Below are 14,348 nucleotides of genomic sequence, written 5' to 3' on the forward strand. Positions count from 1 at the left end.
ACAGCAACGCACACACATACATGCACATGCATGTGCGCGCGCGCACACACACACACACACACACACACACACACACACACACACACACACACACACACACACACACACACACACACACACACACACACCAGCGACAGCACATCTTGATTTAGTTTTAGTCATAGTCTTTTGAATAAAATTTCATTTAGTTGTAGTCATAATTTAGTCACCTGAAATGTTTTAGTTTTAGTCAAGTTTTAGTTGACTGAATATCATGAGATTTTAGGTGACTAAATCTACAGTTGAGTTTGTCAACTAAAATGCATTTGGCAGGCCTTTATGGCATCGTAATGACTGATTTTACACTTGGCTGTGTTCTGAAAATAGCAGATCTACAAGCTCACAATGCGTCGCAGCGCGACACGTTGTGAGCTCTTAGATCTGCTATTTTCAGCACGCAACAAAACATAAAATGACTCTCTTCCCCACTAGTACCCTCCCCAACATTTTAGCCTAGTTTTTATTTTTTTTGAATAAATTGTCAATATATCTAGTCTTAGTTTTTATTCATCACAGCTTAGTTTTTATTTCGTTTTTATTTAGTTTTCGTCAGTGAAGAAAAAACGCAGCTGACAAACATTTTTCGGCATAGTTTTAGTCGACGAAATCAACACTGACACACACACACACACACACACACACACACACACACACACACACACACACACACACACACACACACACACACACTGTGTGTGTGCTTAGAACACTGGGCTGTTTTCCCGGGGAGTCTCAAGGCAATTAAAGATGTGGGAACCAAGGCTTTAGCACTGTGGTTCTTTTGGTCTGTTTCACCTGACTGTCTGTTTGTCCGTTTTCTCACCAATGAATGTCACATACTCTGCCGATTCTCAAGTGATCAACACTCTCTGTAATAATTTTTGTGAAATATCTATGTTCATTCGGTGCATATTCGGTGATTTCATAATCCCTCTATCAAACACTTAAGGGTTAAAAGGAAGTGCTGGGTAAAGTGGTGTAAAGTGAGTAAGTACATTTACTTAAGAATTTTCCAGTTTTCAATACTTTTACTTCTACTACATCTCAGAGGCAAATATTGTACTTTTACTCCACTACAATCATTTGAAAACTTTAGTTACTAGTTACTTTGCAGATATAAAAAAAATAGCCGATCTACAAGGTCACAACGTATCACATCGCAACGCGTAGTGACCTTGTAGATCTGCTATTTTCAAACATTTTGTACTTTTACTTTTGGTACTTTAAGTATATTTTACTTTCTTAATTTTACTCAAGTACATTTTTAATTCCAGACTTTTACTTGCAACGGAGTATTTCTATATTGCAGTATTGATACTTTTACTTAAAGGAGCTATAGTCAACTTTTCTCGAAAAATAGATGCTAAAATAAAAATAATGTTTCGAAAATATTTTATAAAAAATATGCTTCATATATGTGTTTTCTGTTCAAAAATGTCCACAAAAATCGTAAAATAATCATTTTGGCCATTGTCAGGCTGACACTTTGTTTACATCCTATATATGGATTGATAAGATGTAAACAAAGTGTCGGCCCTACAATGGCCAAAATGATTATTTTTTCATTATGTTACGCTTTTTGTGGAAATCTTTGAACAGAAACACATATTTGAAGCGATTTTATTTTTATTTAGCATCCATATTTCAAGACAAAATTGACTATAGCTCCTTTAAGTAAAACATCTGAGTACTTTTTCCACCACGGCTGAGCGGCTGGTGGGTGCACACTACGCACACATGACACTAATGATGGAGAAAGTGAATAGTTCCTGGCTGGTGGGTGCACACTACGCACACATGACACTAATGATGGAGAAAGTGAATAGTTCCTGGCTGGTCAAGAGATATCACAGATGTGTGTTTTGAGACGGTCGGTCACATAATTAAGACAGTCACATTGATTAGACAGCGGCAGTGGGAGAAATATGTGAAAAATGTGTTCACTTCCGGCAGAAAGCGTGAAAATTTGCACCTAGGGGTATTTTTGTGCACTGAATTCAAAAATTGACGGTCCCAAACACTTTTCTCAAATTCACTTTTCTCTCATTCACTTACCATAGGGTTAGGGTTAGGAAAAAAAGACCCCCCAAAAATCTTCTTTAAGTAGCATGTGAGAGGTCTATCTAGGGGGTTTTCATGATTCTGAATCCATTCCAAGCATTTGTTTTGCACAAAAAACATTCCTTGGGGAAGAAATGGACCCCACAAACTATGGTTTAGTGATGAGTCATCACTTTTCAAAGTTTTGTTGTGTCCATTTCTCGGAAAGGAATGTTTTTCGTGCAAAACAAATGCTTGCAAAGGATTCAGAATCCCAAAAAACACCTAGTTTTACCCCTCACATGCTACTTGAAGAAGATTTTTTGGGGGGTCTTTTTTCCCTAGTATGGTAAGTGAATGAGAGCCACCAGATCCCATGGGAAAAGTGCTTGGGACCGTCAATTTTTGAATTCAGCGCACAAAAATACCCCTAGGTGCAAATTTTCACGCTTTCTGCCGGAAGTGAACACATTTGCCTTTTTTTGTTACATATTTCTCCCACTATACAGTGATCATGGCGGCCATGCATGCGTTTGGACTCTCTCTCTCCTCTCGATGTGATGTTTCTCTTCTCTTCTGATCTCACCACTTTACGCACGGCCTAGCACTCATTTCAAAAGGAATGGCAGCTGATACTCTATTGTTTGATTAAAGGTGATACACCATGCATTTAAAAAGTATTTATGTCATATTGTTTATGTCCCAAAAACGTTTTTCAAAAGGTTGAGGCTAAATTACCACTCCTGAATAGAGAGCCTCTCTCATTTTGAATGGCTCTCAGAGCATTTTCAGCTGCAGTATAAAATTGGCCTGAGGGGGGGTGGCGCAGTTCTGCCCGTTGTGTGTGCAGATATGCACCCCAACCAAACACTACACGAAAAGTCTTGCAAATAACAACAATAATAATAATAATTTAAAAAAAAAAATATATATATATATATATATATTTCATTTCGATTATAGTTATAGTTTTCTTTTTAACATATTGCAACCATTATAAACGGAATATTATTATCCAGCCATCTAGGCTGCATCTAGAGAGCAGCTCCATGGGGTTAATCTCAGGGTCACGCAAAGTTCACCCAACTGAAAGGGAAAGTGACACACAGTTGCAGCTGTCAGAGTCGGGAGCATCGTTGTCCACAACAAGACTGGACTATAGCCTACTACAGATTAGAATAGTTGTTTAACAGTTTAACATGGTAGCGCGATCAGAGCAAGCAGAGGACATCATCAGAGGACATCATCTGTTGTGAACTGGACAGTTCACAACAGATGATTAAGTATAAAAGACGGTGGATTGTTTGGAGCTAGCCTGCTAGCCTAGCCGACGCTGCAGTGCAAATGGATTATTTTTTGTTTAACGAGAGATACAGCAGATACCAGCTTGGTGAGTCCATATTTCCAATTCATTTGATAGCAGCTACAATGGATACTGTGTTGCTGCAACGTGCACACGTGGGTATGTGTGAGCATAATTTGGCTGCTCAGGTTATTTAATATAATATATTTTTTATTTGATGACGTCATGATCGGCAGCAAATCTGGACAGCCTGTTTTGAGAACCCGTGGGATGCTTTTAACCTCCGCCTTCCCAAAACCAGAGAAAGACACAACGTCAGAAATGGGACTTTGTGAGGATAGAAGGTGCTAGTGGGACACCAAAAAAAGGTTTTAAAATAGGAAAAGTGAAATTTCATGGTGTATCAACTTTAAAGTAACGCTCAAATTATTCATTCAGGCCGTTTTAGCACCTATTGTCCTCAAAATCGCAAACCAGCATTGACCGCGCCTCCAGGGCCGATAAGGGGTACCGATAAAGGGTACTGTTGTCCCCCCTCCCAGAAAGGGGGGGCCCCTGCGGTGGGGGGGCCCCCCGTTGAACGGGACTCGGGAGCAGTTTGTGTAGGAAAGATTTGAGTGACTGTGAAAGAACTTTCTCTCAAGGTAAGATTAAGACATCATGCTTTATATAAACCCTATTATATTAAGGCTAAACGGTTCTGCCGTTTGTGTAGAACTGTTTTTAACAAAAAAAAAAATGAGCGGTGGTAAACCGCTCCTAAGAGTGGCTGTGTGTGTCTGTAGCCTTTTTCTCAGCGTTTTGCCATAGTAAAATGTGTGTACGTAGCATCATGTTTGTCTAGTGATGTCATATGTCGTATGTATGTAGCCTTTTTCCTCAGCGTTTTGCCATAGCAAAACGTGTGTGGGTAGCATACCCTGTACATCCTAGACTCAAATCCTAGTCTGAAGACGTTATGCAAGCACGACCACCGCTCACTTCACATTGGGTGTGATTTTTTACTTTAAAAGTGAATAATTTCCCATGAAAACCCAGTATTTTTCGAAAAAAGTAAGTATATTTACTTAAGTACAGTACAATTTTGAGGTATTTGTACTTGTACTTGAGTATTTCCAATTTCCTATACTTCTACTCCTACTCCACTACATCTCAGATCAAAATGTTTTACTCCACTACATTTATGTGAAAACTTTAGTTATCAGTCAGTTTGCAGATATAAATGTAATATTATAAAACACACTTTAGCCCTATTTTATACCTTGGCTATTTGAAAATAGCCAATCTCCAAGCTCACAACGCGTCACATCGCGATGCATTGTGAGTTTGTAGATCTGCTATTTTCAAGCATTTTGTACTTTTACTTTTGGTACTTTAAGTACATTTTGAGGCCAATACTTTCATAATTTAAGTACATTTTGAAATCCGGACTTTTACTTGTAACGGAGTGTTTCTGCATTGCAATATTGATACTTTTACTCAAGTACTTTTTCCACCACTGCCTGGTGTTAATGAAGACGTGCAATGTCCCTCAGACACACACACACACACACACACACACACACACACACACACACACACACACACACACACACACACACACACACACACACACACACACGTGCGCCAACAGTGCGAGTTAGAGCCACAATCTTGGATTTGACATACCAATTGCATTAGGCTTCTCCACATGAATGCATTTTAGCGATCCGTAGCCGAATGAAATGACTTTGTAAACAATACTATGGAACAGTGAAAAGGATTGTGTCTCGCACTCAAAACATTCACATGGGCACAAGATACAAAACTATAACTCCCAAACTCCTCTGGAACCTTCAAGAGTCAGTTCACCCAACAACATCATACAGAACACGTCTGTATTTGATTTCTGTTTGCATCCCCTTGGGTTTTGTTGGATTAAAAGCCATGTCTCTCCTAAATAATCTGTTTTGAGAATGTAATAAAGTGCCAAGATGGATCTATAGTTCCGCACTTTAGACATGCTTCCCCCTCTGTTGCAGTGGTTCTCAAAGTGGGGGTCCGGGGACCCCCATGTTGGGATACATGGGATTGGTCAATATAGTGTCGAAATCAGTTGAATCACCTCAATAGATTGTGTTAAAAATATATACTGTATATATATATCGTCGTTGTCGGGTGGAAACCTTGTATGTCCAAAACTGTTTGTTTTGTATTTATCATTTTTAAAATGATTTAAACTGGTGAAAACAGCCGATCTACAAGCACACAACGCCTCGCGGTGTGAGGCGTTGTGTGCTTGTAGATCGGCTGTTTTTCACAACTTCTGTGCGACAGCCTTGCATGATGAAGCAGGGCTTTGCTTTGCGAAAAAATGCACAAATTTGAAACTTGGAGATACAAGTTTTCTGCCCGACAGTGACGATATAATAACCGATCTGCACGCTCACAACATGCTGTGATGCGACACACTGTGAACTGTGTGCAATTTAAAATACTAATTTGGAATTCAAATGGGGGGGGGGGGGGGGGGGGGGGGGGGGTCCTTGACGTGAGAACCACCGCTCTCCTAAAACCCGCCCGGCGGAGACCAAGAGCAAGTCTTCCATTCCAGCAATCAGCACTTTCTTCAGGAGGGGTGAGCTGCTTCTTTGAAGTGATAACCCCCCCCCCCCCCCCCCCCCCCCCCCCCACCCCCTAACAAACCCTGTAGTCATGGCGACCACCGCTGGCCTGGCGGAGCAGAGGTGGTTCCCATGGTAACAACGATATACAAACCGGCGTGATGGCAGAGGTCATCAGGGTAGGTGGATAACTATAACAACGAGTTGGTAGCCGCCATGCCCCATCCTCCACCCTCACATACGACACCACCACCCGCTTCTCCTGACACGCAACTGCACCCTACTGGCCACCCTGCCCCATAGCAGCCTGTTTGGGCTACTGGTTGTAATTAGCCCTCACACCCTTTTGAGCAAGGCTTGAAATCAACATTAGTCGCTGGCCCCAAAATTGCTGGTGAAAATGATGTACCGGCCAAATGGTGGCCAGTTCACAGCGACCTTTCACATTGATAGGAAGGCAGCTTGTCTTTTAAACAACATATGAATTAATGATTGATGAATTGCCATTAATTACCATTTAATTACCTGGCCAGTGAATGTCTGCATTCTACTGGCCACCTTACGGCTAGCTGACCAAAGAGTTAGTTTCACGCCTCGCTTCTGAGCATGCACACAAGATTCGTTTTTTTTTTTTCTTTTTGTTTCCTGTCATTGTCTATTCAACAGGCAATGGAAAAACATGTGTTGTCTGTTTTGGTACCGTATTTTTTTTTATACTTTTTTTTTTTTCAATTAGAATAAACACATTTTATAGCTTGGGGACTAAACTTTTAAACATTTTTTTTCTCCTCCAATTAGAAAAGGTAATTTCTTTTTAGCTTGAGTACTCTTTTATAACATATTATTTTCCGGGTACGGCCGGTGAACACAGCCAGGCATAGACTCTACAGGCATATGCTAGGCAGTATGCTATAGGCTCAGTGCGAATGGGGCACGGCTTTGCAGGTCTTTGTTGGCAGCATTGTTATACTGATCCACCCACCTTAATGGGGATCCTTTGGGCGTGGCGATGCCGTAGCCCTTGGAGTCCAGGTTGCCGCCCACTTTCATGGTGTCGCAGGGCTTGCGCTGCTCGATGTACTCGTTCATGGTGGACTCCAGCAGGTAGGCGTACTTGCCCTTGGACTTGCGCACGCGCAGCACGCCCTCCGCCGTCTTCTTGACGAACGGCGAGGGCTCGGCCGACTTCATGTACTGCCACATCTTGTCGAACAGGGCGATCTTGGAACGCTGGGCATGGAAAGGACAAGGGAGAGAGTCAGGGAGTTGCATTTACACAGACGCCTTAGTCAGTGTTGATTCCGTCGACGAAAACTATGACGAAAAATGTTTGTCGACTAAATAAAAACTATGCTGTGATGACTAAAACTAAGACTAAATATATTGACAATTTCATCAAACAAAATCAAAACTAGACTAAAACGTTAGGGAGGGGCTAGTGGAGAAGAGTCATTTTATGTTTGGTTGCTCTCAGGTGTTGCGTGCTGAAAATAGCAGATCTACAAGCACACAACCAAGTGTAAAATCAGTCATTACGAAAATGTACGATGCCATCAAGGCCTGCCAAAATACATTTCAGTTGACTAAATCAACTGTAGATTTAGTCGCCTAAAATCTTATGATATTTAGTCGACTAAAAATAGACTAAAACTAAATATTTTCAGGTGACTAAATTATGACTAGAATTAAATGGCATTTTATTAAAAATACTAAAACTAAATCAAAATGTGTTGTCAAAAACAACACTAGCGTTAGTAGTGTTGATTTTGTCGGCTAAGAATTGTCGACTAGCTTTTTTCACTGACGAAAACTACATAAAACTGTGCTGCGAAGACTAAAACTAAGCCTAAATATATTGACTATTTTCAAAAATAGCAGATATACAAGCTCACAGCACGGCACCGAGTGCCGTGCTGTGAGCTTGTAGATCTGCTATTTTTGAAAAATCGTGAAAATTTGAATTTTGACCCAATTCTATTAGTGTCTTTTGAATCCTTCTAAAGCAAGGTTTTAACCGCACAGATTCGGCCACGAATCGGCGGCGGAAAGCGTCTGCTGCTGACCGGGAGCCATCGGCAACTTGTCGGCAAGAGGCGCTTGCCGTCGATAGAGCTGTCGGAACCCGTCGATCGAAAACCGAACCTGCTCAGTCTTTTGCAATCGGTCGGTAGGATTGAGGCGACTTGATACTCCTGTATAGTGGACATTAGTTTGCTGCAGCTGCAGAAACAAACAGACATTTTCTCGTGGCACATTTTAACTAAATACCATTTTCTCAATCTCAAATCTCAATTCCTATTCAAATCTGATCCAGAAGTAGGCTAGTAATAGTGCTGCAGCTGCCCGTGTTTTTTTTTTTTTTTTTTTTTTCCCTGCGTGTAGCGGTTGCCAGATTTTGTGAGTGAAACAAGCGAGCAGGTCTAAGCCCAAAAGCAGCGACCAGTTTCACCTATTGAGCACTATTACATTAGTTATTTTCTAAAAGATTGTTGAAAGCAAGGCCAAATAAGCAACTACCAATGGGTGAAAAGAGAGATTATCGGACGTATATGGGAAGATTATATGACCGCTTTTTTACCTGTATACTGGGCATATACCCACATTATTGGATTTTTTCAGTTCAAGAGATTTGCAGGCATATTCCCCTGTAAACTGCAAATAATAGGTGATATTCTGCCCCCAGCTAGACAAAGACACACAAGGGGGTCTGGCCCTTCCTTTGACCTACAAATTGACTATTTGTTTAAAGAAAGGGGAGCTTGCAGATCGGCTATTTTCAAAGTACATAAAACAGAAGCTGTTGTGACATGACTCCAACAACACCATAATAAGTACAGTAGCTCAGACAAGGCACTTCCTATTCTGTCTTAACCAATCACTTTCCTTGTAAGTGTGAAAATGTGACCAATCAGGTGTCTTGCTACCTCCTTTGAATTTTAACTGCCTGGCAGTCTGGCAGTCTGGTGCTGCTTGGTGAAGAAGATAGACAGAGAGGAGAAGTTGTACTTAAATGAATGGATCATTTTCAAACTGTTTGGTAAGTTGCAACAAATATAATTCTATAATTCTATGCAATAGCTTAATCTCTTCTTTGTTTTCTGCCAAATTAGAGGGACAAAAAAATGTTGATTACATTTTATTACATTAGGTTGTATTGCTTGTTGTTCTCACATCATATTGTCTGTATTTATCAGTGACATTCTTTCAAACCGTGGACTGGAGGCCTTTTTAACCAATTGTATGGGTTTTAACCAGTTAAACATTGCATTGCATGCATTGTTTGACCAGGGTACATTTTTTTATTGTCCCTGTGCACCAAATCTCTTCAACGAAATAGCCAATCTACAAGCTCACAACACATAACAATTGTTGTAAGCCTCTGCTATTTTTTGCCAAATGTCAGCCCATAGTTCCCCAAATGTGTACCTTTATGACATATACATTTTTTATGCTGTTTGCAGGATGCCGTAAGATGAACTCCAAGAAGCCAGGACAAGCCAAAAAGAATGAGCGTAAGTTACAAGTTTGTAAGACTTTTGTGTTCCTGTAATAATTATGATGTAACAAATTGTTTAATTGCAGTTATTTTACAGTTGTGAGACACTGGCATGAGAGACAGAACTTACTTTAAGTTATTTTAGACAGTTAAGAGACACTGACCCCTTTGTCACTGTAATGCTAAAGAGGTGGGGGTGGGGTGTCTTCTGGGCCAAATATGCATAGCCAACTAACATGCTTCTTCTCATTAACAGTGTGTCACCATGCGCGCGCGCACGCGCACGCACACACACACACACACACACACACACACACACACAAACAATCATAGATATTGAATTGTGTTGTTTTCTGTAGATTTACAATTAAATAAATCCTAATTGTATTTTCCTTGTATTTTAGGTCGGGTGATGTGGAACGTTTCACCTCCACCGGGAAGAGATGGCCAGACGAGGTGGGGCCATCACTGCTGGCCTGCATTTTGTATGCCACCATTTTACCTTTTTTTTTTTTTTTTTTTTTTACAATTTGTTGTCTTTTTCTTCTACAAATGTTTTCTGAAAAAATGTATATTAGTGATTGATTGATTGATTGATTGATTGATTGAAGACTGATTTATTGTTTGCATAGGTTGCATAGTTTCATGACAGTACAGTTTGCTGAAAAGTTAAACTAAAAGGAGACCCTAGTATCAGCTTTTCAGCTTACTAGGGTAATAACAGTAGTGTTGTTTCATGTCAAGGACCCCCTGACACCATGTATGCATCATCTAAAGATTTTGTAACAATGTTATGCTTTCCAACAAACTGTTTTGTTTTAGTTGTGTTTCTTTCAATAAAAACAATTTACCTGAAGCTCATGTCACAGTGTAATCTGCCCCTCGCCCCCCAACAGCTGACCAGTACAGTAAGTAGTCATACAGTCAGGCTATACAGACAATTAATTTGATTGGCTTATAATTGCGCATCCCCACAATGACATCATGAAAATATTAACTTGTTTTTTAAGATGATTCTTAAAGTGACAGTAACCCTTTAGGTGACAGGCCCCCTTTAAGTAGTGGTACAATTCGGCTATATACCGAGCTGAATACGACTGATTATCTGGCTGATTATCTCATGTTTATGCCGGTTTATTTACTGAATATACCTGTCATAGAATGTAGTATACCCGTCCGATAATCTCTCTTTTCACCCAGTGTACACTTAAGAAACAAGCCCAAACAAAAGCAACCCACAACTAGCAACATTATAGGAAAACGGGATCATAGTCGCTTATAACGAGCAGACCTGGCAACACTGCCATACAGTAACTACAGTCGGCGTCGGCAAAAAAAAAAAGAATAAAGTGCTTAGTTTTTTGCAGTTCTTTGCAGTCTGTGTCAGAAGGAGTCTCCTGTAGGCTGTTTGGTGTGGAGACACCTTAAGGTGTTTTTGAAAAAGCTATGTTTCTATGTCAGCAATCTGGCTAGCCATCGTCAAAGAAAAGGTCCTTTTCACTTAACTGGAGTTCAGTTAGTCTGTTCTTGAGAGACTACTATGTCAGTGGTGCTCAAACCTTTTCATGTGAAGGACCCCCAAACTGATATTCGTTTGACCACGGACCTGCATCTCAAAATATTTAGTTCCAGGGACCACCCAGAAGCAACATTTGAGTTACAAACGTTCACTTTAAAAATACATATATTCAAAGATTTGCACACATTTTCACGACTTTTTCAAAAATAGCAGATCTACAAGCTCGCAGCGCGGCACTCGGTGCCGCTGTGAGCTTGTATATCCGCTAGCTAAAGCATTCAATAATTCTAGGCCTAAATGGGTTAACATGATTTCACTCTTACCCTGAAGAACTCCTTGGTGGAGCCAGAGTCCAGCGTTCCGTAGGCGATCTCGGTCTGCTTGGCCAGGTCCTCAGCGCTCTCTATGGGCGACACCATCCTCTCCACTGTGAGGAAGGCAGCCAGGTTGGCCGTGTAGGACGAGATGATGATGAGGGTGAAGAACCACCACACGCCTCCCACTATACGCCCAGACAGAGATCTAGAGGGACAAATACAATGCATTATATCGGTACTTGTCCGGTGGAAACCTAGTATGTCCACATAACATCCGTATCCGGGTCGAACAGATTCTGAAAAAAAGGGGTTCCTCGGGCCGTGGCAGAAAATGAGTTAAAGCTATACTGTGTAAGTTGCTCAACTTGTGGTCAGTAGCTCTATAGCAAACCTCGGTCGCGTCCGCGTCTTTCGGCCGTTTTTCGGTTCTCACACCCCCGTGTCTGCCTCCACCTCGCCGAGATCTATCTTTTGAGGGGTCCCTGGTTGCTGTGCGTTCAGCCATTCCGGAGATACACTCCTTCACCCATGCTTCACCGTGCACCCGAGTATAGAGACACACGGGAGACTACAAATATGGCCGCCCTAGCAACCCCACTCCAAGATGCGCTGTGATTGGCCGGCAGTGTATAACCCTCGCTGTGATTGGCCGGTAGTGTGATGACGCAATTTTGCCGCGAAAACCGGTCCCCGGTAGGGATCATAGAAAACATATAAAGAGAAGGCTTTAGAAGCTGAAAATAACGGAGTGGGAGTTCTAAAACTTTAGCGATTTAACAGTTAGGACAATTTTTATAAAAAAAGGAGCAAAAAGTGTGTTTTGGAGAAAATTCAAGATGGTGGAAAATCTATCATGGCGCAAATGGGCGTGGCCTATATGGGGAGATGCGTCATGACCCAAGGAATCCAGGGAAAAAATATTTTTAATTTTCCGACCTACGGTTCAAGAGTTACAGGCCAAAACGTAAAGTGGGGTGTTATAGCGCCACCATGAGGCCAAATGACACAATTATTTTTTATTTAATCCTTGAAATCATTATGAACCTCCTCTCCAAGTCTTGAAACTGTAGCCCCTGTGGTTTGCGAGAGACAAATAATTGAATGTGAGTTTTTGTGATTCCCATTGTAAGTCAATGGGGAAAATTAATTCACTAATAAATTAATATCAATTAAACTATAGAACCTTTCTCTTAGAAAAGTAATAGCCCACGATTCCCGAGTAAGCCGGTCGATTTGACATATGGCGCGAGTGTTTGGTGGCAAAACTGTGGGACTAGTGGCGTGCCGAAGTTTAGGAAGTTCAGGCTACATACACACAGACAGACACACACACACACACACAGACCCACACGGCCACGTATAGGGAGCCTGTGTTTCACACAGCTCCAAAAAGTTACATGGTATAACTTTAAATATTATATTTGTCATGACAAATAAAAATATATTTTGTGTGGCTTTTTTCATGTTTCCTGAAAAAAATATCACTCAACATTCATTGTTTTTTTTCTGTAATGTGTAGTTTTTGGAATCATTAGGCTCAGAAAAGTGGGTTCATTTGCCTCTGGACTAACGCATCATCACCCAGGGGAGGAGGTGGTTGTAGGTGAGGGTGAACGCAACAACTGAACTGGTAAATGGTAAATGGTGCATTGGAACTATACAAACACAGTGGAAAGTAACCCTAGCCCGATTTCAGACTCAGCGCTAGAGCTTGAGTCTGACATTGAACCCATTGTAAGAGATTTCAAAGGGGAGGGGATTTGAAATTTGAAATTCCCAATCACAAGAGAGATGGTGGGAGGGGTTGTGTTTGACTTGTGTGTACACAAAAACATTCCACCCTCCCCCTCCCCTCTATGACAGGCATCAAACAGGTAGTTGTATTTGATGTTTCATTGATTAGAGAGATCACTAACGAGCTATTGACACTTGGATGGCTCAATCAATTACTGCAATTAACAATCCCTTTTGAGGTTCAAAGGGAGCAATTAAGAGCTCTGGCTGAGTTCCCCCTCCCTCCACTGTTGATTTTCTGTTTCTGATGATTTGCTCTCTCGTTAGAACCACCCCCTCCTCCGAATTGCATTGATTTCATTGGTTTGGTACAGAAGAAACCAAAGAAACTTCAGTGTCATATGACAACACCAGACCAAGAGAACCAGTCCACTCAGAGAGTGGGCGGGTCTATGGGCTGGAGATAGATACACCCTCCCCTACAACCACCTCCTCCCCTGGATGATGATGCGTTAGTCCAGATAGTCAGGTCCACTATGTATTTTTGTTGGATTTTTTTGGAGATTAGTAAAACTATACATTTCTGGAATCTTCAGACCATGGGGAATCCAAAAATCTTTGTTTGCATTTGCACAGACACCTGCAAAGCCGCCATTTTGGACGTTCCAAATGGCCGACATAAAATACATAATTTGTGCTATCTTGGCTTTTAGACAACCTAGAAACTTAATTAAACATGCCAATCCTATGTTTTCTGGGACAAGTAATCGACTGAGTAAATGATGGGTGTAAAATGTTCCGGACCCCCACCCCCTTTCTTGGGGTTATCTATTTTGGGACCTCCCAGAACAGTACGCTAGCCAGTTAATGTCTTTTTCATAATATTAGAGTTTTGTAGGTTTTAAAACATCCTGAGTTGATTCATTAGACTTTTAAAGCAGCCAGAATAACCTTCTGACTTTTGGTTGGGGTCTTTCCTCACCTGGGACCCCCTAGACAGACCCATGAGCCTATCACAGTAATCGCTCTGCTCCTGCTCCAGAACAGTGTTAAATTAGATCATAATTGAAGCATAAAAGTTGTTGTAGCTGGGCTCTGAAAACAAAAATGAGTAAGCAAAATACCAGAGGTCTTCCTCAGGGGGTCCGGGACCCTTGGGGGGTCCTCATAGTTACTACAGGGGGCCCACCAAATCTTAATGGGAAAGGATTTTCTTTTTTATGTATGTTTTATGTATCCTGGGTTTATGTATTGTACTTCGATGATTTATTAGTATTCTCAATATTATTTATACAAT

At 41.1% G+C, this 14,348-nt stretch overlaps 1 protein-coding gene across 3 annotated transcripts in view; it reads right to left on the minus strand.

The window, feature by feature from the left end:
• Positions 1-14,348, minus strand: part of LOC308282517 (glutamate receptor 2-like) — a gene marked incomplete at its 3' end in the record, with an annotated part of 189,786 nt that overhangs the window by 40,664 nt on the left and 134,774 nt on the right. For all 3 annotated transcript variants that reach the window (XM_080722883.1, XM_080722884.1, XM_080722882.1), the window contains exons 15-16: positions 11,324-11,522; positions 6,968-7,215 (exon numbers count right to left, since the gene is read on the minus strand). In XM_080722883.1, coding sequence (XP_080579009.1) covers positions 6,968-7,215; positions 11,324-11,522 — 447 coding nt within the window. The remainder of the gene's footprint in view (positions 1-6,967; positions 7,216-11,323; positions 11,523-14,348) is intronic.

Source organism: Nannobrachium achirus (genome assembly GCF_963921795.1).
Source record: "Nannobrachium achirus genome assembly, chromosome: 3".
In the NCBI taxonomy this organism is placed as follows: domain Eukaryota; kingdom Metazoa; phylum Chordata; class Actinopteri; order Myctophiformes; family Myctophidae; genus Nannobrachium; species Nannobrachium achirus.